The 25758-nt window shown below is 39.0% G+C and overlaps 1 protein-coding gene across 15 annotated transcripts in view; it reads right to left on the bottom strand.

Annotated features, from left to right (window-relative positions):
- The window catches only part of mmd (disintegrin and metalloproteinase domain-containing protein mind-meld), a 642845-nt gene that overhangs the window by 588691 nt on the left and 28396 nt on the right, over positions 1–25758 (bottom strand). For all 15 annotated transcript variants that reach the window (XM_069509480.1, XM_069509491.1, XM_069509485.1 and 12 more), the window contains exon 2: positions 8241–8299. In XM_069509480.1, coding sequence (XP_069365581.1) covers positions 8241–8271 — 31 coding nt within the window. In that variant the 5' untranslated portion in view covers positions 8272–8299. The remainder of the gene's footprint in view (positions 1–8240; positions 8300–25758) is intronic.

Here is a 25758-nt window from a genome sequence, read left to right as displayed (position 1 = left end):
ACAATGCATTGTAGCCAATAGTGAGCGAGCGTTAACCAATCAGAGAAGATTGCGATGGTGACATTGTAGCTGTCATTCTTTCGCAATCGCGCAGCTGGAGAGTGGCATATGCTACTTTTTATCCAGAAAAATCAAAGAGTTCCCACGGGATTTTAAAAACTTAAGTCCACGCGGGTATTTATAAGGGCTGGATGTAGAAAGAGCCTTAATAAAATATCTCAAATTACCAAGAAGATTGATGGCAACAAGCATTACTTTGCACAATTTCATGACAAGCGTATAAGGGAAAACAACGTAACATACGGAAACCTAGCTCATCTAGCTTACTTAGCTCATTTCTATAGTAACGAAATATCTTTATACAAGTCACTACCCAAGTTATGAATGCGAAAGTGTGTTTATTGGTTTGTCCTTCGATCACGCCGCAACGAAGCAACAGATTGACGTGATTTTTGCATGGATATATGTAAGACCTGGAGAGTAACATATGCTACTTTTTATCCCGAAAAAGCAAAGATTTCCCACGGGATTTTAAAAACTTAAATCCACGCGGGTATTTATAAAGGACGGATGTAGAAGAGCCTTAATAAAATATCTCAAATTACCAAGAAGATTGATGGTAACAAGCATTACTTTGCACAATTTCATGACAAGCGTATAAGAGAAAACAACGTAACATACGGAAACCTAGCTCATCATTTACCTAAATTACCTAACTTAGCTCGTAATAATATTCCACGCTTATGACTTTATAACTTCTTTCTTTATAACAGAACTTCTCAAGCTATTTTATAAGGATTTGTTCACACCCAAGCCCAAATTAAAGAGATACTTTGAAATTTTTTCGTTTTTTTTTGTTTAATATTTGCTCTTTTCAAATATATCAAATATTTGAAAAAAGCAACCACCGAGTTTCTTGCTGGTTCTTCTCGGTAGGAATGGCGTTCCGAACCAATGGTAGACGCATCCGACGATTCGAAAGCGCTTTTGAAAGTTTACTTGAATAAAAATATTTTCATTTTCATAAAAATTAGGGTTCCGTACCCGAATGGTGTCAACGGGACCCTATTACTAAGCCTCCGCTGTCCGTCCATCCGTCCGTCACTCTGTCTGTCTGTCAGTAGGCTGTATGTCATGAACCGTTATAGGTACAGTGCGACAAGGCTCTCTTGGCACTTGAATGACATTGACAGGGATGAGAGACTGTTGGAGAACAACAGCGCCCCCCTGTCAATAGACTAGCTTTAGACTATTCAAACAAGAACAAAGGGGAAACTTGACGACAGCGTTAGTTCCGATTTTCGCCTCGCGCCAAAAGAGCCTTGTCGCACTGTACAGAGTTGAAACTTTCACAGAGTGTGCATTTTTATTGCCGCTATTAACAACAAAATTCAAAAAAAAAAATGGCTGCCATGTAAACTATTTAATAAAAATTAAAAAGGATGTACGATGTTTTTTAAGTCATGATAACGTACAAGTATATTTTTATAATTTTTTAGTGTTTACCTACACTTCAAGGAAATTACTAAATAATTTTAAATACATATCAAAAATTGCGTAACCGGCAGGAATCGAACCTGCATCTTCTGGGTTCGCGCCCGATGCCTTGACCACTCGGCCACGGGCTCGCTTACTGCCAGTGACGAAATTGGTGATATGTATGTTAACTCAGTACTGAGTTTTTTGAGTTTAACAATTGGTGATATGTATGTTAACTCAGTACTGAGTTTTTTGAGTTTAACAAGGCATCGGGCGCGAACCCAGAAGATGCAGGTTCGATTCCTGCCGGTTGCGCAATTTTTGATATGCATTTAAAATTATTTAACGTACAAGTAATTCGAAAGCGCAATGCACACCGTACTATAGATTATTTCGTTGTCTCTTCTACTTGACAAACGTTTAAACGTTCCTTTGAGTTCACAGACGTTTTCTACGAGTTCATTTCCACGATCAGCTGTTTACAGGGTTGTCGCACTGGAGTTTTAAACAAAATCTTTATGTCCTCATATCTCTGAGTATCACGGTACAAGGCTCATATCTTTTTTTGTTTATCTACACATCGGTCCTAACCTCAGCATACCGGGATGTTACAGACATTATCTAACACTTTGTTGTACAGTCAGCAACAAAGTTAGGTTTGCACCCGCCAGTACAAGCGACTATGGATGGGTGCATAGCTTTGTTGCTGACTGTACCTATAATATGACACAGTTTACGTGCTCCTTCCCCTTATCTCGTGGGAGTGAGCAGTGAAACAATATAGCATCAACCTTTTGTCTCGCAAGATTAATGTATCGCCAGATCCGCCTTAAATGCATCCCGAAACGACGCGACCACTATAACTGTTGCCTTAGGCAAATCATAAGTACACTATTTCACAGACGCTGCGGTAACCTAGTGGTTAGGACGTCCGCCTTCCAATCAGAGGTCGGGGTTTCGATCCCGGGCACGCACTTCTAACTTTTCGGAGTTATGTGCGTTTTTAAGTAATTAAAATATCACTTGCTTTAACGGTGAAGGAAAACATCGTGAGGAAACCTGCATGCCTAAGAGTTCTCCATAATGTTCTCAAAGGTGTGTGAAGTCTGCCAATCTCACTCTAAGAGGAGACCCGTGCTCTGTAGTGAGCCGGCGATGGGTTAATCATGATTTCACAGAGATTGCTCGTGAGGTATGGCGCATTCCTCGGCCAAGAAGCTGCTTCTATTCCTGGCGGCAATCATTCATTGATTCATGATTGAATCATGATTGATCCTCACGACCTCGTCCGCGTGGACTACACAAATTTCGAACCCCAATTTTACCCGCTTAGGGGTTGGATTTTTGAAAATCCTTTCTTAGCGGATGTCTATGTTATAATACCTGGGCGCGTTTGAAACCCTCGTAGCTTTAGTTTTAAGTACGTATTAATTATCGCCACTATATCATATCCTCTTACAAATAAAAACTTATGACAATCAGGAAGCGTAAAATTTTACCAATTCTGAATAAATAATTTGAGTTTGAGTTTTGAGTTTGAATAGCTATCTGCATGCCAAATTTCAGCCCGATCAGTTCAGTATTTTGAGCTGTGCGTTGATCATCAGTCAGTCAGTCACCTTTGCCTTTTATATTAGGTAAAGAGAGCGCTATATTAACTTCATTCCGTGGATAGGGTATAGGAATTGTGATTTGAAACTCAAAAAAGTTACACAATCAGTTTTGTCCTAAGTCGCCGTACTCTCCCGATACTAGATGCCAGCAAAACATGTTTACTTCTCTAGTACATATAAAGCGCTGTAAACTTCGCCAGTTTTTTCCTTCTGCTTCGGTGCGTTCAAAAACTTACTCACTTGAAAACTTTCCAACTCCAGATTTCGTAGAGTCTAACTTTCCGCTGCTGCTACTTGAATCTGTTATGATACTGCACGTTTTTTTAGGGTTCCGTACCTCAAAAGGAAAAACGGAACCCTTATAGGATCACTTTGTTGTCTGTCTGTCTTTCTGCCTGTATGTCGTGTCTGTCAAAAAACCTTTATGGTAGGTCCCGTTGACCTGTCATGAAATTTGGCATGTAAGTAGGTCTTATAGCACAAGTAAAAATTAAATTAAAATAGAAGTTCGTAGTATTGTGAAACTAATGTTTACACGGAGACACGGACAAGGAAGTCCGGGACGTAACGCAGGACACTTTATGTCCGGGAACACTTAAGCGTTTAACACCAACCGTTAACACAAATTACGCACTCGTAACACATCGCATTAGCGACCTCTGTATAGTGAACGCTTTAGAATAACGATTATTGAGATTTTTTTAGGGTTCCGTACCTCAAAAGGAAAAAGCAACCCTTATAGGATCACTTCGTTGTCTGTATGTATGTCCGTATGTGTATCCTAAAAGCAAAAGTCAGAAAAGCAGGTTAAATTTAACTAATTTTATAAGTTATGTTCCCTCATATAAAGCTTGCACGTGGATATAGATCGCAACGCGTAGAGGCTTATTGAGAGATTTAATCTTTATAATAACCTAACTGCAATATTAACTTGATTAGGGCACAATTGCTATTGTAACCACTTAATCAAAATATCGACCTAAACACAAAAGTATTTAATAGTCGTTGAGTCTCGAGTCGGAACGAGACTGGCTTAAAAACCTTCAAACACTGGTATTTATACAAATCGATTCAAGATGGCTTCCCCGCCACAGATCGCGTGACATCGGATGAGTCAAATATTGTCTAATTCATTAAACTAACTTCAATAAGCTAACAATCCCAAAAGAAAAAAGAAAAGTATTTTTTGGCGTTCTGCACGTGCAAAATAGCGAAAAAAGCGATGGGACACGGGCGACGTGCGCGGGATCGCGTTGTCGCCCGTTGGGTCTCCGGGGGAGGTCAGGTGCACATAGTTGGTGGATAGTTGGTAGACGTGCGGCGGGGGACCTCGTGAGCGGGGTCCCCGGTGGAGGGTGTCGCTGGCTGGGTCGCGGTGGCTTGCTTTGGTGTTCCCGTGACCCAGTCACCAGGCGACGCGCAGGAGTGCCGCTGGGTTTTAGTGGGTATTCCGGTCGCCTCTCGGCCGGCGAGTCCCACATACCTTCCCTCCAGTTGGTTGGCTGGCTGGTTAGCTGGCTGGCTTCCAGGAGGGGGGATGCGTAACGCATATCCCAGCGTTAAAAAAAAGGGGGGGCTGTGCGGGGTGTTTCCACCCCGATTGTCATCTCAACCTGTCGCGTTCTATAGGGTAACCTAAAGTACTTAGCCAAGCAAAATTTCAAGGTTGTCAAAGCATTTTCATCGCTTTTAAAGAAGTTGTTCATCATAAATTAGGCGGGCACTGGGCGGGCAAGTCAAATGATATGACGGCTTATTTTATAATTCTGGCGCGCCAATCAATCACTGCTGTAACAATGACGGCATCCATTATCAATTATTGACGGAAGCGGGGCTTCGGCGCGGGAAGCCGACCGACAATTTTCCAAGTTTTACATCGCTTTGAGGGATGTCTTTCTAGGCATAAGACTAAATATTGGTACAGTACGCGGCCGAAAGTAATGTACATCGACCTTTAGAAGGAAAAAGCAAATTGGTAGAGCACTGTCTCTGTCGTTGAGACCGACAAAACGTTATATAGGTATGAGTGACAGAGACAATGCTCTACAAAGTCTGAATGTCATTCTAAAGACCGATGTACATTACTTTCGGCCGCGTACTGTATATAGTATAGTATATTTCAAAAATACTCATACCTACGCGTAACTCAGTAAGCATATAACGCTAGGTATTCTAGTCACACAGATAGGTATATGCTCGCTAGGCTCGCAAGCAAATATTGTTTTATTAACTTATGCTCGCAACTTCGTTCGTATAGATCACTTACATAAAATTCAAAGTTCAAAGTTTTCATAAAACGTAAACTAATTGAAAAATCCTATTACAATGTAAAGGATTATTTAAATGATAAGCAAGCTTGGGAATGAGTTGCTTAACGGCTTTGTGATAGTTCTAATAAGTTTCAATAATTTTGTAAAGTAGTGATAATAAAAAGAATACCCGGCTGAGTTTGTTGTGGGCTCTTCTCAGACCTGGGCGCGTTTGGAACCCTCGTAGCTTTAGTTTTAAGTTTGCGTAATAATTATCACCACTATATCTTACAAATCTAACACCATACCAGACCATCAATAAGAGTAATTTATTACCTATTTTGAATAAATCATTTGACTTTGACTTTGACTTTGACTTTGAAACCTACATACATACATAGACATTAGACTGCTAAAATCATAACCCTTCCTTTTGGCTTTTCCGTAGTCGGGTCGTAGTCATAATTATAATATTTTCAACATTGATATTTATTTCCTAAGTTATTTTCATCATTATAACAGACTAGCTGATGCCCGCGACTTCGTTCGCGTGGAATAAGGTTTTTTTAAATCTCGTGGGAACTCTTTGATTTTCCGAGATAAAAAGTAGCCTAATGTCACTCTCTTTGTCTTTATCTATACCCATGCAAAAAATCACGTCAATCCGTTACAACGTTGCGACATGATTGAAGGATAAATCAATAAACCAACAAACAAACACACTTTCGCATTTATAATAATCATTATAAATTATAACAGATAACAGATTTTATTAGACGAGATTCAAAAAGTCAACACTCCAACTCTCTATAATAAAATTACAGAAATACAATTTTAAAACCGCCACGACAGCTGTAAGGGAATTGTAATCTTTTCTTTATTTCATTAAGCCATTGTCCCGGGGGCGAATCAATCATCCCGGGACGCTTAGCGCGCATCTCGCGGGACAGCACTCCACCTACATTCATTATATCATTACCTAGTCTATACATAGATATAAAATTCAAAGTCCGGACTGACTGACTGACTTATTATTATCAATGCACAGCCTTAGCTGCTGGTCCTAGAGACATGAAATTTGGAGGGTATGTTCTTTGTCAAGAGTAGGAGTAGGTATCCACTAAGAAAGTATTTTTCGAAATTCCACCCCTAAGAGGGGTAAATAGGGGATGGAAGTTTGTATGAAAGTCTATCATTTTTAAAGATACATTTGATGAAAATTGGTATACAGACTTTCGGTTAAAAATTAAAAATATGTATTTCACGATTTCTGAAAATTCTACTGCCAAGAGGGTTAAACAAGGGATGAAGGTCCGTCATTTTTCAAGTTATTTCCATCAAAATTGGTGTTTGGGTTTTCGGTTACAAAAGAAAAAATACGTATGTACAGTGTACACCTACTTCAGGATTTTTAAAATTCTACCCCTCACGCCGATTTTCTAATTTCCACCCAAGCGAAACCGGGGCGGGTCAGCTAGTTATTTTATGTAATTTTTCCTATATCAACTATCAAAAGCGGACAATTTGAATGTGTGTGCGTGAGGCATTAGTTGGGAAACGTATACATGCATCAACTGAGCACACAAAGAATCAATCAATCAATGTCGCGGCGCTTTTGTGCTGCGTCTTGATTTACACACGTAACGCACAGCCGAGCTTTCAGCGCTGACGCAGCGATGAAGCTGAACGTATTCGACGTTTTAGACCAGCGTAGCCAATTCTGTTGTACATTATCATCATGAACAACCAGTGGCGTGCAGGTCATAGAGGCATAAATGCACTGCTTACCCCAGTTGTAATAACTCAATGCATATTTTTTCGCTTTGCCAACAGGTTCCTACCTAACTAATGCCTACCCTGGCTTCAAACCCTGTGTACGCCACTGTGAACAACCCATGGCCAGTTCACAATAAGCACGGGTCTCTTCACAGATTGAGAAAGGCCAAGGCTATGGTCTGGCTCTGAGAACATTATGGAGATCTCTCAGGCATGTTTATTTGGATAGATGGACCTTGATAAATTTCGTATTTCTTTAACTAAAATGAACAAAACTAACCGCCGCACTCAGAGTCGCTAATCGTTACTTAAGATTGAGTTAAAACGAGACAGATTTATGTAAGAGATATTGCTCTGTCTCGTTTAACTCAATCTTAAGTAACGATTAAGCGACTCTGAGTACGGTTGTAAGAGTCATGCAATAAGAATTCAATAAAAAAACACATTAAGTAGTTGAATAAAAATACACATGCATCAACCGAACACAACAAAGAATCAATCGATCAACGTCGCGCGGCGTTTGCGGTGTGTCTTGATTTACAGCCGCGGCAGAGTATTGGACAAAAAATGGCGACTTTTATTTGAGTACCGATTTATTATTTTTATTTATTTATGTCACCGTCATAAAACATAATATGTAGTTATGATAAACCTGTTTACTTTGAATTACTACTATGGCAAAAAATCATAATTAGAATAACAGTATTGCTATTATTTTTGGCAAATATCATTCAATGCGGTAGCAATACAAGTTTTAGTGGATGCAAGCCCCACATAACCCCTCTGTTGCCCTAACGGAGGGGTATGCGTCAGGCATTTCCTGTGTTTAAAAAAATCATTCAATAGAGCAAAATACACTTTGGATGTTAAACATACATACGCATCAAACCACTATGCAAAATCAATTTAACAATTTCCGAGTGAAGCCGGGGCAGGTCAGCTAGTTACTAACATTTTTGGCAAACCACACAAAAGACACATTAGTTGTTAAAAATACACATGCATCAAACCATCAACAGTACACAGAAAGAATCAATCGATCAACGTCCGTAGGCTTTTACTGCGCGTCTTGATTTACTTCGGTGACGAGGCGCGGGCCAAAAAATAGCTAAAAATGACTTACCGGCTTTCCTTCTGCCTAAGCTAGACTCCATTAGACCGCTGCATTATTGAAAAAAAATCCTGAAACAAAAAAAAAACATCATTAAGGGTGTATTTGAAAAATGAGCGGCTGAGCGGTACAGATATAATTTTTAAATCAAACCAGTGACCCCGCGTATCATATTTCACTGTGATAGGTGAAAAATTTATACACGATGTTTTATTTTATTTTATTTTATTAACTACCAGCTGATGCCCGCGACTTCGTACGCGTGGATTTAGGTTTTTAAAAAATCCCGTGGGAACTCTTTCATATCCCGGGATAAAAGGTAGCCTGTGTCACTCTGCAATCTTTAACTATACCCAGTGGCGTGCAGCTCATAGAGGCATACACGCACTGCTTACCCTCATTGTAATAAATCTATGCTTATTTTTCATTATAACCTGCCGTAAAATAAGGTCATACCAAAATGCATACCCTGGCTTGAGCTCCAGTGCACGCCACTGACTATACCCATGCAAAAAATCACGTCAATCCGTTGCACTGTTGCGATGTGATTGAAGGACAAACCAACAAACCAACAAACAAACACACTTTCGCATTTGGAATAGGGGTAGTGACTAGCTTATGCTCGCAACTTCGTCCGCGTGGACCACACAAATTTCAAACCCCTATTTCACCCCCTTAGGGGTTGAATTTCCAAAAATCCTTTCTTAAAGGATGCGTTTTTTCGTATAGGTAGTCCAATCCAATCCATCAGCCTGTTTGCATCCACTGCTGGACGTAGGCCTTTCCAAGAGCGCGCCACCAAACACGATCCTCCGCCTTCCTCATCCATACGCTCCCCAGTACCTTCTTTAGGTCATCCCTCCAGCGGGCTGAAGGTCGTCCCACACTGCGGTCTCCACTCCAGAACACGTCTGCCCCATCGGCCGTCGGTTCTGCGACAGACATGACCTGCCCATTGCCACTTCAGCTTGCTATAGGTATAGTCCGCGAATAAAATTTTATTCAAGAAACATCTGACTATAAAGTAAAATAAAAACACCAACATTTACGATGTGCTTAACAAAACTAGCATCTAACGCCCATAAAAATTTGTTTCACTGCTATTTTAGTGTACGTAAAAATTTACTTTTATGACATGTACACTTCGTGTTCCCCTCGCGACCGCTTCTCGCTGGTATCTGATGCATCTTTGATAACGGGAACTTTAAGAGGCTCTAATAAATGATAAACATCTATATTTCTACAATAATATTTTAAAGGGGCGAAAGTTTGTCCCTTTTATTTTAATAGTCTTTTATTTATTTCTTTTTGTTTATGTTTATTACTTACTATATTTATGTGACTTAACTTTAATTTGTTGATAAGGAAAGTTATGAGCGTTGATTAAAAGATCTAAATGAAACCAAAATGTAGGTATTTTTTTTTACAGTACTGGTAAAAAAATGAGTCTAATGTTTTAAAGTGGTAGATGCATCTGACGATTCAAAAATACTTTTAAAAGTTTAATTTAATATTTTTTTTTAAAGATTCATAATATTGTGTGTATGCATGTGAGTTTCTTTATTCCACCATAACACTTATTCCTGAACAGATTTGGATGTACGAGGTGTTGTTAGAATCTTTAAATTCATTCCGAGTGACACTGGCTACTTATACATTTTAAAAATATATAAAAACTGGCCAAGTGCGAGTCAGGCTCGCGCATTGAGGGTTCCGTACTACAGTCGTATTTTTTCGACATTTTGCACGATAATTCAAAAACTATGATGCATAAAAATAAATAAAAATCTGTTTTAGAATGTACAGGTGAAGACCTTTCATATGATACTCCACTTGATATAGTCACTCACTTCGAAAGTTGAAAATACTAATTATTAGTTCATGACCACAATTTAATTTTTTTTCTGTGATCTAACCCTAAATTCACGGTTTTCAGATTGTCCCCAAATGTCAGCTATAAGATTTACCTACCTGCCAAATTTCATGATTCTAAGTCAACGGGAAACGGTCCCTGTAGGTTTCTTGACAGACAGACAGACAGACAGACAGACAGACAGATAGACAGACAGACAACAAAGTGATCCTATAAGGGTTCCGTTTTTCCTTTTGAGGTACGGAACCCTAAAAACAATCGGCTGAGTAGCGCCATTTTCAAATGTGGATTTTTTAACTTTTTTCCGTTTTTGCCAGGGCATTCGTATTTTTAATATTTAAATTAGGACATGGTATTCCTTATATTTTGTATAATGAAAAGGAGTTGTACAAGAAGACAGGGTTTTCACGAAAAAATATTCCCTCTTAATAAGCACTTGTTATTTTCATACCTACAAAAATAATATTATGAAAAGAAATAATTCTGTTCCCTTCCTTAACATAAGAAGTAAACAAAAGAGCAAAATCAACAGTTAACTACACTAGCGGCACGCTATGATGGCCGGTTTGACACATTACAATAGTGATGTGGAATGTCAATTTATTCTCGAACAAAAAACAATTAAGTTTTGTTTTTGTACCTGATTAAATAGGTTTAATAAAACAAAAATGTATATGTTTATTTAATTTATTTGAACGAACTGAATATTTGAACGAAAATGAATATACATACTTTATATGCACACAAGAAACATATGAATACAAAAGATACCGAAAAAGGTGCCACAAAAGGCCATAATTAATCAGATTCGTCCATACTACTATTTTCACTGTCGTCACTGCTATCATCACATACATTAATAATTATATGTTCGTTTTCTATAATATTATCTATTTTCACATCTCTTTCATAATCTTCCCTTATTAATTTAACAGTTCTATTCACAACCTTTTCCCAGTCTCCTTTAGTCACATGTTCACAAGCTTCTTCTAATAATTTTAGCATTTTTTTTGTGGTAAATGGGGGTTCTGTATTGTGTCTTGCAGCATATCCCTTAATTTGAGCCCACACCAACTCAATCGCATTATACTCACAATGGTAAGGCGGTAACCGTATAACTCTGTGCCCATGTTCTAATGCTATTTCGTCAATGACGTATCGGATCTTGGTTGGTTTGTTTTCTTTTAAAAGACGTACTAATTCCGCTTTTAACATATTCATGTTTGCATCTACGCCATTTTTACGAAGCCATGCGACGATATCAGCTTTCTTTTGGGATTGGGCAGGTGGCTTGTCAATTTGCATCGAGTGGTATGGGGCGTTGTCCATAATTATAATAGATGGTTCAGGGAGGCTACACAACATTGAGGTAAACCATTCAGTAAACTTTTCTCCATTCATGTCTTCATGATAGTCTCCAGTGGTTTTTGACGCAAAAGCCATGAGAGAACCTTCGACAAACCCGTTGATGGTTCCGGCGTGACAAATTATAAGTCGCGATCCTTTTCCTACAGGAACTTTGGAAGTAGATGCTGCTGTGTCATCGTTCCAAGAACGGCCTACAGTATGGTTAGCATTAAGCCATGTTTCATCCAAGAACACAACATTTGCCAATTTTGATTTCTTTCACTTGCCGTAAAAAAGTATACCTTGCCATCGCTATATCAAATCTTTCCATCAATATTTTGCGTTTGTTACATTTTTTGTATCGAAATCCAATGGTCTTCAAAATCTTCGTTAAAGAACTTTCCCCACCGAAGAATAATCCAGCTTCCTTCAGTGAATGCACCAACTTTTTTCTTGTTGGATACTCCTTCTGTAAATAGTAGCCGTAAACATGTCTTCGGATAGCATCGGCATCAAAGCTATCGATGCCTACGACTGGTTTTGCTCGTTTTCTCTTTTTTGGTGTGTGAAGTTTATTTTCTTCTGTGCCAGTCTCGCCATATTTTTTTTTAGTTATCCGTCTAACAGTTCGTTGTCCAATATTAAGCGCATCAGCTACGCGTTCAACCACTGACGTTATAGGTAAAATTGGCCCTCCATTTTGAGCTTCACGATCGAAATAGTTACGAAGGCGTATTAGGAACTCACGTGTCTGACTATTTAGAACAGTTCTCTGCGTACGTTCGGTCATATCGACGAAATCCACAACAAAGGGCTTGAACAGAGTCCAAATTAACGAGCAAGGGTCAACAGTAATGCAGTATCAATATTTGAAATCCAAAGCCAGGTCAAAACTATATCACAATCGCATTGCACTGACAGTTTATACTTTTCGAAGCAACGTCAATTCGAAACTGCTTTGTTTTGCATTGAGCATTGACGCGAGTTTGCCGGAGGTAGTAGTTGTGCTAGCCAGCGATCCTATGTGACGATCGTATTAGATTCCATTTTAAAAATTTATTGATATTTTTTTGCGATTTCAGAGGTTTGTCCACATAGTGAAAATTGTTCATATTCACAAGTACATTCACCCCTTAAATGGTGCAAACTGATTTTTCTACACTTGTATACATTTAAGAAATCAATTTAATAAATAAATTTTGAGTCCTAAACCTAAAACTACATTCGATAAAATTTATGAATCTCTGCACATCACTATCGTCAATAAAGTAATACAATTATTTCCTTCAAAGTCGTTATCAATTAATACGGAACTTCATGAGCGGACAAACGTCAAACCGGCCATCATAGCGTGCCGCTAGTTTAAAGTAAAAGGGAGAATCATTTCCATGCCGGCTGCGAAAACAAATTGTTCCTAAACAATACGTCATTTTAGTTTTTACATGATTAACTGCTTATTTTTTTAGTTTGCGCATCTTTCTTCTGTCAAATTGTTGACTAGAAATATAAAATCAGTCAAGTAAGAGTCAGACTCGCACACAAAGGGTTCCGTACCATCGTACAAGAAATAACACTTTTGATTTTTTTCATATCAGCCATTTTGAAATTATTCATATAATTGTTGTTATAGCGGCACAAAAAATACACATTTTGTGAAAATTTCAGCTCTTTGCCCGTTAAGGTTTTCGGGATACAGTCCGCTGACAGGTAGACAGATGACATCAAACAACTCGCTCAGAACCGCTGGATTCAGGCGGCGCATGACCGTATCGTGGAGAAGTCCTTATAAGTGACCTATGACCTACCTATCCAGCAGTAAAGATCTATCTAAACATATTTTAAAAGAAAAGGTGACTGACTGATCTATCAACGCACAGCTCAAACTACTGGACGAATCGGGCTGAAATTTGGCATGCAGATGCAGAGCTATATGACGTAGGCGTCAGCTAAGAATTTTTTTTTGAAAATTCAACCCCTAAGGGGCTGAAATAGGGATTTGAAATTTGTGTAGTTCATGCGGACGAAGTTGCGAGCGTAAGCTAGTCAGTTGATAATAATGTTAATATTATTGGCTTAATGTGAATTATTAGCTTAATGTTTTAAGTAATTAAATATCACTTTCTTTAACGGTGAAGGAAAACTTCGTGAGGTAACCTGCATGCCTGAGAGTTCTCAATAATGTTCTCAAAGGTGTGTGAAGTCTACCAATCCGCACATGGCTAGCGTGGCAGACTATGGCGAAAACCCTTCTCACTCTGAGAAGAGACCCGTGCTCTGTAGTGAGCCGGCGATGGGTTGATCATGATGATGATGAATGTGAATACACTAAAAAATAGTAAACGTCAGAACAGTTCCCAAGGCTCCGTCCCAAGGAAGCGATCAATCAACAGACGCCCCACAACAGAGACGCCCGTCATTTACTTGAGCTATTGTTTCCCAAGCCCAAATGGAAATCATTTTCCATTTTGTCAAATGGAATCTAAATATATAAAAGAAAAAGGTGACTGACTGACTGACTGATCTATCAACGCACAGCTCAAACAACTGGACGAATCGGGCTGGGCATGCAGATGCAGAGCTATATGACGTAGGCATCCGCTAAGAAAGGATTTTTGAAAATTCCACCCCTAAGAGGGTGAAATAGGGGTTTGAAATTTGTGTAGTCCACGCGGACGAAGTCGCGAGCATAAGCTAGTGGTTCCATACAATTCTACATTCCCAGACTTATGTTAAGAGGAAATTTCTAAATAATTTTAAATACATATCAAACACTGCGGACCGGCAGGAATCGAACCCGCGTCTTCTGGGATCGGGCGCGATCCCAGGACGGCCAAAACCTCCATACCAGACCATACCAGAACCAATTTTAAAATAATAAGTTTGCTTATACGGTATTTGACTAGTCAAATCAGTGACTTTCTATCAAATTACAAAATGCGCGCTTAGTGTGCGAGATTCTATGAAATTCTAGAATGTGACGTCACATCATAATGACGTACTTTTTAGTTTAATCGATAATTTAAAAATATGTTATGGATATCCTTTGGATAAAGGACGTGGATTTTACGTATTTTAGAAGATCCTCTATTTAATAATCACTGAGAAATAATTTATTTTCGATATAGTCCAAGACCCAATTGCCACTGCCAGGAATCGTACCCAAGATCTACTTTAAGGCCACAGGCCACAGCGCTCATCGTGGCTCTAGGAAATTTGAAGGCGAAAGAGTTCTATGGAGTTTAGCATTCCAAAAAAGCCTCAATAGCTCAACCGGTAGAGGAGTGGACTGAAAACCGAAAGGTCGACGGTTCAAACCCCGCCCGTTGCACTATTGTCGTACCTACTCCTAGCACAAGCTTGACGCTTAGTTGGAGAGGAAAGGGGAATATTAGTCATTTAACGTGGCTAATAGTATTAAAAAAAAAATTGATATTAGGTATCGTCCTAGGCAACGCTATACCTAATAAGGCCATTTATAGACAGACGGCAATAAACGAATTTATATAACTTCCTCGTCCCACGTTACTTCCGGCGAGCAGTTCCTTGCCGTGACGTCACATCCTGTTTGTTCACTTTCCCGCCAAAACGATTATTGATCCGCGACAAAAGATATTAATCCTCTGTCATCATGTAATGGAATATAAGTCCCGCAAATTGCTATTGCGCTGGAACCATGTCTCATTAACATCGAAATGACGTCATTTTGACGTCAGCTGAAATAAAAATATACTATCAGCTCGAAACTTCAGTCTAGTGCTGACGTTACTAAAATGGCGGCCACGCGCATTAGCAATTTGCGGGACTCCAGAAGATTCCCTCCGACATCAATAGAATAGCCTAATTTTTTATAGCTTGAAGACAATTATTTATAAAAGAAGTAATAAATAATCACTGAATTAAATGTATGAAATGGCTACTTACTTATAACAAAAAGCCGGCCAAGTGCAAGTCAGACTCACGCACCGAGGGTTCCGTACTCAGGTATTTTCATATAGAGGTAGATAGATCAACAACTATTAGGTACGCATAAAAATAAATAAAAATTTGTTTTACGGACGGACGGATGGACGGACGGACGGACAGACAGACAGATAACCAGAATTCTCAGTTATGCAGATTTCCTCACGATATTTCCTTCGAAAAGTTAGAGGTTTTGAATTGCCAGATTTCAGGCTCGGGATTGAACCAGGACCTCCCAAATAGGAGGCGTACGTCTTAACCACGAGGCTATCACGTCTTATAGAGCATCAAGTTGTCAGCGAAAATGAGATATAGCCCGCAAAAATGGCCTTTTGTTTTCCTAAAAATAAAACCGTCAACCATCGATATAAATGAGAGCCTCGATAGGTCCCCGGTTCAAATCCCACCCGTTGCTCTATTGTCGTACCTACTCCTAGCACAAGCTCTACGCTTAATTGGAGGGGAAAGGGAAATATTAGTCAGCAAATAACTTGGCTAATATTCTTTTGTTATATGTTGTATGTTCTTATGTTGGGTATCTCTCTGAGGGACAAAATCCGTAACGAGGAAATCCGTAGAAGAACCAGAGTGACCGACATAGCGGTTTAGCCAGCTGAAGTGGCAGACGTGTTCTGGAGTGGAGACCGCGTATCAGCAAGCGCAGTGTGGGACGACCTCCAACCCGCTGGACTGACGACCTTAAGCAGATAGCGGGAAGTGGGTGGATGAGGAAGGCGGAGGATCGTGTGTGGTGGCGTGCTCTTGGGAAGGCCTATGTCCAGCAGTGGACGCAAACAGGCTGATTGGTTGATTGAATATTCTTTTTTAAAAAAAAGACAAGATATGGCCAAGCGAAAAAAAATTTCACGGTTTTGGAACCAAATAAATCAGCGCCACCTCTTAGATACTAATGAACGACCCGTTTGAAATCCAGACGTCACTGAGATTTCATTGGTGCTAAAGCACCACTGAGTCGGTGCCATATTGTTTGTTCAAATAGCCCTGTCCATACGAAGTAATATATGTATAGGTAAGTCAATGCCGTCATTATACAAAGTAAGCCCAAGAAAGCTGTCCAACAATCTATGTCAGTACAAAACTATGTAATAATCCCACACATAGGTAACGTCAAACGGAACTTTACCCTCCATTTGTCCCCCCCAGGTGCGCATAGTGATCCACATGTAAAGCCGAGTACTCACTTGCGAGCTGCAAAACCCCTCTCAAACCCGGTAGTGGGCAGGTGATGGGTTGATGATAATGATGAATCATAGCTTCTTTGGTTTTCAAAAACCTATTATACCTAAACTGTTTCAAAAACCTATTGTGTAACGGTTGTCCACATTTATCGTAACTTTGAAATAATCCATTCACACACACACGCACGCACACACACACACACGCACACACACACACACACACACACACACACACACACGCACACGCACACGCACACACACACAGAACATATACACACATTAATTTAATACATTCAGTCATTTTAAAATGTTCTTTTGGGTAGGCGTTAACAACTGTAACACAGTTTCTAACTATCAAAGTTTTTATCGTTCCTTAGTTTTATCAATCCAATGTAGGTAATTAAGAGAAAAATAAAGATTTTTCGATTTTTTTTAATCATTTAAATGATTGATGATGATGATTTTAAAAAAAAGGTAAAATCTTGCGATGATTGGTTGGTTGCGATTGGTGCGCTACTGGTTCGCAAGCCTCTATGATATTTGTTAACAAAAGTGCAACCGTTTTCGTTCGCTCGCTAGTGAGTTACCGGCTTAAGTCGGCCCGGTTGATTAGCCCCACTTATTACACCTGTGGACCCCTAAAACGCTCGTTCCTACAATTCTCCGTCGCAAATCTTGTTAGCAACTTGAATTTAGATATATGGCTAGGACATATAATATGTACAGAGCTTAATGCCACGGTTCTATATGCAGAAAGCTATATTTTCATCATAAATATACGAGTAGAAAGCCAAACACCTTTTCTTTATCTAAATATATAAAAGGAAAAGGTGACTGACTAACTGACTGACTGACTGACTGACTGACTGACTGACGGACTGACTGACTGACTGACTGGCTGATCTGGGTGGATTCTGACGTAGACATCCGCTAAGAAGAGATTTTTGAAAATTCAACCCTTAAGGGTGTAAAATAGAGGGTTGAAATTTATGTAGTCCACGCGGACTAAAGTAATTATAATATTATGTTACACATTGTCTTGATTGTAAATAAGATATTTTTTAGAAAATACGTCAAATCAACTCTGTTTAGTGGCTCTGTCTGTACACGTTCGCCGAATACATTCGAGCACGTTGCGCGGTGCGCCAATGTGTACGGGCTCTTCAAACACAAGTAAAATCCAGCATCAATACGCACAAAAGTCTTTATTTTCTTTGTGCAATTAGATACCTCCGGGCTTATTTCAGTAACATATTCATGTCATCCGTCTCGCAGTAGCGAACACTCTGCTTTCGTTTCGCACAAAACAAAATGTGCTCGTGTGCTTAGTATGAGATCTTTACATCTCACCAACAAACTCAAACTCAAATTATTTATTTAGAATAGGTAAAATTTTACGCTTACTGATGGTCAAAATTTAAATTTGTAAGATGATATAGTGGTGATAATTAATACGTACTTAAAACTAAAGCTACGAGGGTTCCAAACGCGCCCAGGTCTGAGAAGATTGATTGAACATTGACATTGATAGAATTTGTAGGATTCCATGTGCCACCTATCCTATAATATGTCAAGACTCTACCACCGGTTCGGAAAGCAGACTGTACGAGAAGAGCCGGCAATAAACTCAGTAATTGCTCTTTTCAGCATATTACACAATTGAAGATTATCTAAATGATAAAAGAGCGTGGATTTGGCCTGCCGCTCATTTCAGCAAAGCACAGGACTGCAAATACTTTTTTACTACATGGCATAATATTGTATATCAAATATTTGAAAAGAGCAAGAGTATATTGTATATCAAATATTTGAAAAGAGCAAGAGTTTCTTGCTGTTTCTTCTCGGTAGGAAAGGCATTCCGAACCAGTGGTAGATGCATCAGACGATTCGAAAGTACTTGTGAAAGTTTACTTGAATAAATATTTATTATTATTATTAGTATTAGGGTACCTTACGGAAAGGTACTTTTCTGATCATTGGTTTAAAGTAAAAAATTCAATGGAGCGTTGACTGTAGATATTAGATGAACTTGATCTTTACAACAAGGCATTTAAGGTCCATATTACTTTGACGTGAACGTGTTTCGATGCTCGAATTCTATCATCGTTGGCGAGACGTAAAATCTAGTACTAAGCACACTGGCTTGTATTCCGGACAGGTCTGTTAACTTCGTGGACGTTTTCTTTACATTTTGTGATATGTTAATGTCTTTTGTTTACATGTAAATTCTTTGTTTTAAAGCTTTTACAATATTTTGAATGTATTAACAATGTTTAATCGGTTTAACATCAATTTATTTATGTGAAGATGGAAACAAATAAACTATTAATAAACTTAAATCTAAAAAAAAAGAGAACAATATTAAATTAAAACTAAAATAAATTAAATTAAATCTAAAACCTCATCGAGACCACCGCAGCGAGGCATTGTACCCAAGATGCTGGCAGCATTACCCCTTTGGATGGCCAAACTAATTCTTTGGCCAAGGTAGCTGCCAGCTCTCGGGTCCCCGGTTGACTCGATAACTCTTTTCGCAATTTCTTCAAAAAGAGCTCGAGCCCCCGGGCCCCACGGCCCCAAGGTCTCCACACCAAAAGGCACGAATACGAAGCTCCCATCGAGGTTTTCATATTTGCGCCTTTTGGCCTGTTCGGCGCTGATGGCCGCTGCACCCGCCATAGAGGAGGTCGCCTGAATGTGGGATGCAGCTAAAGTGTCTACACAAGTTGCATCCCAAACAAGCGACCTGCCCATCTTCCACGGTACGAGCGTCATACCATCAGGTCTCTTGCCATCGCCACGTGCCAAACCAATAGGTATTAATATAATGTTTAATTACATTAGTGAAATCGCTTTTTGTTGAAATCAGTTAGAAATTAGCATAGAATATATTTTTATTCAAATATAAGTACTAAGTAGGTACCACTGGTCCAAAATGCCGTCTGATACTGTTCCTATCGAGAAGAACCAACAAGAAGCTCAGCGGTTGCTGTGGGACGACCTCCAACTCTCTGGACTGACGACCCTGGAAGTGGGTGGATAAGGAAGGGTCATGTGTGGTGGCGTGACGCGCTATGTCCAGCAGTGGACGCAAACAAGCTGATTGATTGAATGACTGGACGTCTTTCGGTACAATAAATCAATGGTTGACAATGATGTTGGGTTAGATCTTACAAGTATAATAATTGTAATCTAGATGATGCCCGCGACTTCGTCCGCATGGATTTAGGTTTTTCAAAATCCCATGGGAACTCTTCGATTTTCCGGGATAAAAAGTGGCCTATGTCCTTCCCTAGGATGCAAGCTACTTCTGTGCCAAATTTCGTCCAAATCGGTTGAACAGATGGGCTGTGAAAGGCTAGCAGACAGACAGACACACTTTCTCATTTATAATATTAGTATGGATCAAAGACGTGTAGTTACAATTTAAACAAAGCAAAGAAGAAGGGCTTGGTCTACAAAGTCTAAAATTCTGGTAAGGAACAACCAGGAATTCAACTATCGTAAACATGTTCTATTCCATCCAACATTTCAATATGATTCCATTTTCTAAATAATAAACTCTATCTCAGTTTGATAGGGGGTGGCCTTCCAACATCAATGGATAGATCTGACCCATTTCAACCAGGTCCCCGTGTATTTGACAAGTCGTCAAAGACCAGTACAAGTTTATTACGATTTCTCAGCCTCGCCCGCCCGGATTTCAAACGAATTAAATAAAAAAAACCGACCAAGTGCGAGTCAGGCTCGCGTAACGAGGGTTCCGTGATTCAGTCGTATTTTTTCGACATTTTGCATGATAACTCAAAAACTATGATGCATAAAAATAAATAAAAATCAGTTTTAGAATGCACAGGTGAAGCGCTTTCATATGATACTCCACTTGATATAGTTATCTTACTTCGAAAATTGAAAATACTAATTATTAGTTATTATGACCACAATTTAATGTTTTTGTGTGATCTAACCCTAAATTCACGGTTTTCAGATTTTTCTCCAAATGTCAGCTATAAGATCTACCTACCTGCCAAATATGATTCTAGGTCAACGGGAAGTATCCTGTAGGTTTCTTGACAGACAGACGGACAGACAGACAGACAGACAGGCAACAAAGTGATCCCATAAGGGTTCCGTTTTTCCTTTTGAGGTACGGAACCTTAAAAACGGCCAAGTGCGAGTCGGACTCGCAAACGAAGGGTTTCGTACCATCGTATCAGTTGACCCTCATTATAAATGCGAAAGTGTGTTTGTTTGTTGGTTTGTCCTTCAATCACGTCGCAACAGTGCAATGGATTGACGTGATTTTTTGCATGGGTATAGATAAAGACCTCGAGAGTGACATAGGCTACTTTTTATCCAGGGAAATCAAAGAGTTTCCACGGGATTATAAAAAAATCTAATTTCACGCGGACGAAGCCGCCGGCATCAGCTAGTAATGAATAAAAAAAAACATTTCTTTGACGGGTCTTAACAGTCACGATAGATAGACAACTAAGCGATCCTATAAAGATTCCTTTTTTCAGCTAAACCATTCTGAAAGGAGACCCGTGCTCAGTAGTAGGCCAGCGATAGGTTGATGACGATGATGATGGATTAATTATGAATGCAGGTGCAATTAGACAACTGGCTATATCCAGATTAACGGTAAACGCCGGCGAAAGCACGTAGTGTGTATTTGCAATGCAAATTGATGACGTCTCTCCTTGGCCAAACAGAGCGTATGCTTATTGGCCACAATACAATTGGGTATTCGCCTACTTTTGAATTTGATAAATATTATTACATTATTATAAACTAGGATCAAAATAATGACGTACACTGAAAAAAATATTAAAATCCAACAAAGATTTACAAAGTTACAGGCATTTTAATTTTGGAGTGGGAGGGTATTCTATCCCTTTCTCGCAAAACGAAAATTTGTATGAAACCGCACGAAGCTACTATGGCATTAGTAGGTGTGACGTCAAACTGCTGTATCGCTATCTCTGTCTATTCAGAAATATTTAAATGCGTATAACTGTTTTGATATTTGATCGATTTAATTAGTTTTTAGGGTTCCGTACCTCAAAAGGAAAAACGGAACCCTTGTAGGATCACTTTGTTGTCTGTCTGTCTGTCAAGAAACCTACAGGGTACATCCCGTTGACCTAGAATCATGAAATTTGGTAGGTAGGTAGGTTTTATAGCAGACATTAGGGGAAAAATCTGAAAACTGTGAATTTGTGGTTACGACACACAAAAAAAATTAAATTGTGGTCATGAACTAAAAATTAGTATTTTTCATTTCGAAGTTAGTCAGAGTAGTCAATAGTCAATTTTGATGAAATTAAAGAATTCCTTTCGAAAGATTCCGACCGAGATTTCCATGTAAGGTGAGTTTTTGGTATGTAAATTACAGGTAAATGGGAAAGGTCATCATCATCATCATGATCAACCCATCGCCGGCTCACTACAGAGCACGGGTCTCCTCTCAGACTGAGAAGGGTTTTGGCCCTATGGGAAATGAGAAAGGTAGCTCCGATTAATACGTAAAAGATAAAAGTGAATTTATTATCTCTGCTTAAGGGGACTCACTTCAGTGCTTTCTTCATACAAACGTAGGAGGGAAAATACAACAATATTCGATATTGTACGCACAAAACTAAGAATTATATCGATTTACCTCGTCTTTATCTAGGTTCATTGATATATAAAACATTGAAAAAAATATTGATTTAAAAGTTACGAGCCTCAAAAGATTCCTATTTTAACACTAAATTTATGTCAACTTTGGGCGTAAATAAATAAGATTAGGAATATGAAAATTCTAAAAAAAAATATCATTAGACATAGTTTATTTATTCATTGGTTGAAATAACTTTACTTTGCAAACATAAAATCAGTAGTTTTTTCTCAAAAATACCTTTCCTAAACCCTTTTCGCGCGCTTGATTTCGGTGAAAATCATCGTGCCTCTCACCTTTCTCATACAATGTCAAGTGAAAAGCAAACATGTTACCCACGTGCGCTGCCAATTTCGATCGAGCGTCCTGCGTCACCTTAAGAGCGGGTATAAAAATATTAAGAGCGAATACTAGAGGCGAGAATCTCAAAGTTTTATCATGTTAATCTAGCTTTGACGGCCTCTGTGGGACGAGCTGCATGGTTGCTTCTTTGTCGCCTACATTTATTTCTATACTCTCGCCTTGAATTCAGATGAAAATGTATCGTTTTAATCATTGAATTAAATAGACAAGGAGTAGAAAATCTTATAGAATAGAATAGAATAGAATTGAATTGAATAGAATAGAATAGAATGTTTTTTTATTCATGTAAACTTTTTAAAAGTGCTTATGAATAGTCAGGTAGTTTTAATTTACCACTGGTTCGGAATGCCGTTCCTACCGAGAAGAACCAGCAAGAAACTCGGCGGTTGCTCTATTTAATTTTTCAATTTACAATGTTATTATACCGTACTATACAAGCCATTGCAGCCCCGTGCATTGCTGGAGCGAGTCAAATCCAAGCTTTTTTATCGTTTACATAGTCTGCGACTGTATAATATGCTTTTTTCAGGAGCATACTTTTAACACATTTTTTAAACTTGTGTAAAGGCAAGTCTAAAATTGCTTGTGGTCTAAAATTGCATGTGGCTTATAGCTTCGGGCGTCAAAATTAGAATTACTTACTAGGTAGGGTAATACACATTCATACTAATATTATAAATGCGAAAGTGTGCCTGTCTGTCTGCTAGCTTTTCACGGCCCATCCGTTCAACTGATTTTGATGAAGTTTGGTACAGAGATGGCTTGCATCCCGGGGAAGGACATAGGCTACTTTTTATCCCGGAAAATCAAAGAGTTCCCACGGGATTTTTAGAACTTTTCTAGGTTTTAGAACACTAGATTTTTCCCCGCGGACGAAGTCGCGGGCATCATCTAATTAAAAATGCCTATTAAAAAACCGGCCAAGTGCGAGTCAGGCTCGCGCACCGAGGGTTCCGTACTACAGTCGTATTTTTTTCGACATTTTGCACGATAAATCAAAACACGACAGGCTGAGATGACGACGCGACTTCGCCTGCGTGGATTTAGATTTTTGGAAATCCCGTGGCAATTCTTATTTCTTTGATTTTCCGGATTAAAGGAGCCAATGTTACTCTCCGTCTTTTCAACATGTATCTCTATGCCAAAATGTCGATTGGTTGCTTATTCAGGGCGTGAAGGAAGGACAAACAAACAAACAAGTACACTTTCACATTTATAATGTTAGTATAGATCTGATCAAGTACTCGTTTAATGAGGCAGCCGCTGTAGAAAAGATCGGGCGATAGTGATTACGCCCCGAGAATGTGCGGCTTAAAAGCTCAGCCTTTTGAATGAAAGGTACATTTACGGCAACATTTGTACGGTTAACCGTTTTCACACAATAACCAGTAAAAATTACTCCCCGAAAAGGCTTTGTAACTTATGGAAAAAACCGATGTACAAGATTATGTAATTTTAAATTTGATTCAATTTACCTACGTGGCGGCCATTTTAATTTGTTTATTATATTTGTTACTAGCTTATGCTCGCGACTTCGTCCGCGTGGACTACACAACATTCAAACCCCTATTTTACCCCCTTAGGGGTGGAATTTTCAAAATACCTTTCTTAGTGGATGCCTACATAAAATAGCTATCTGCATGCCAAATTTCAGCCCGATCCGTCCAGTAGTTTGAGTTGTGCGTTGATAGATTAGTCTTAGTCTTGATTAATATTAGTATGGATTTGGAAATTTTAATAACAGTTACTGTTGAATATGATAATAACATGAAGCAATATATTTTATCAAAATGATATAATTATATTCGAAACAAAGCAGGGCTAAGCAGTAAGCACCCTTAAAATATGGGATATAAATCTGCCCTTAACAACGTCACAGGCGGAAAAATGTGCAGATAAATAAATCTTTTTAGGAAGCTACTACACACCGGGCTAACTTTCACTCCAACCTACGTCCCAACCAAGTCAGCAGCAATAATAAAGTTGGAATCCTCACAAGAGAAATTTGGGCCAACTTGATCTAGAGACGTGGAGATGATGGTCTGGCGTCTGTTTTGCCCTCAAACACGGCACGGATACTGCGGAGCGTATAAATAATCTTTTATTTGGGACCATAGCGCACAGTTTACAAGTATGCAAAATACAACAACACCAAACAAACGTACAGAAAAAAATAACCAAAACAAACACAACAAAGAACAAAACATGAAGACAAAAAGATCACAAATACTAACTAATAAGTACGGCTTTCCATGCATCTCGACCGAGAAAACCAAATTGATGTTTTTCAATGACAAGTTAATCCTTGACTACGATTTCAACTTGTGGTAAGTAATTAAATTAATCCTGGAAACAGTATTATAATTTTATTAAACTCACGACCCCTACCGGATTCTAAACGCAGAATCGAACCAGTACGCTAAATTGCCTGGCGATACGACTTTGCTTTGGTGGCAAATTGACGGCTGACTTACACCAGACAAAGTAGGAAGTATGTAGTTGGGCCCGTGTGTAGTGGATTTAAAACTGGCCAAGATTTCACTGATTACATCGCCTTAGTGAATCGCGGTCGACTTGGGGGTTTTTCGTTTAAAAGTTTTTTATTGCCGCCGGCTTATTTACTGGGGACGTGTGATGACAATAACGATTTTCCTCACAAACTTTGTCACCAATTTTAACTTGTTGAGAGCTTGTTGACCGCATGACACGAACGTTTCAATAGCATGGTAATATATATATTACTATGTGGATTTTCAGAAGAGAATCTTTATTTTACCGTTTAAACTATCGTGAGTGATTTCTATTATACACTAGCTGACTTTAGAAAATTGAGGTCGAGGTTGAATTAAATTTTTCTCTTCGTAAGAACCATCCTCGTACTTCAAGGAATATTATAAAAAAAGAATTAGCGAAATCGGTTCAGCTGTTCTCGAGATTTGCGATCAGCAATACATTTAGCGATTCATTTTTATATATAGAATATCTCACACGCGCCTTTACTCACGTGTTTAGTCGACGCTAGCCCGACTAGTTTCGAACCCATCAGGGGTCCTTTTTCACAGGGACTCAGTTCGCGCACGCCAACCACGGAAACCACGGAAACCACCTGCTCGTTTGCTCGCTATT

The sequence above is a fragment of the Maniola hyperantus genome, chromosome 3 (assembly GCF_902806685.2).
Source record: "Maniola hyperantus chromosome 3, iAphHyp1.2, whole genome shotgun sequence".
Taxonomy (NCBI): Eukaryota; Metazoa; Arthropoda; class Insecta; order Lepidoptera; family Nymphalidae; genus Maniola; species Maniola hyperantus.
The sequence above is the reverse complement of the archived record's forward strand: the minus strand, read 5'-3'. Positions and strand labels throughout refer to the sequence as shown.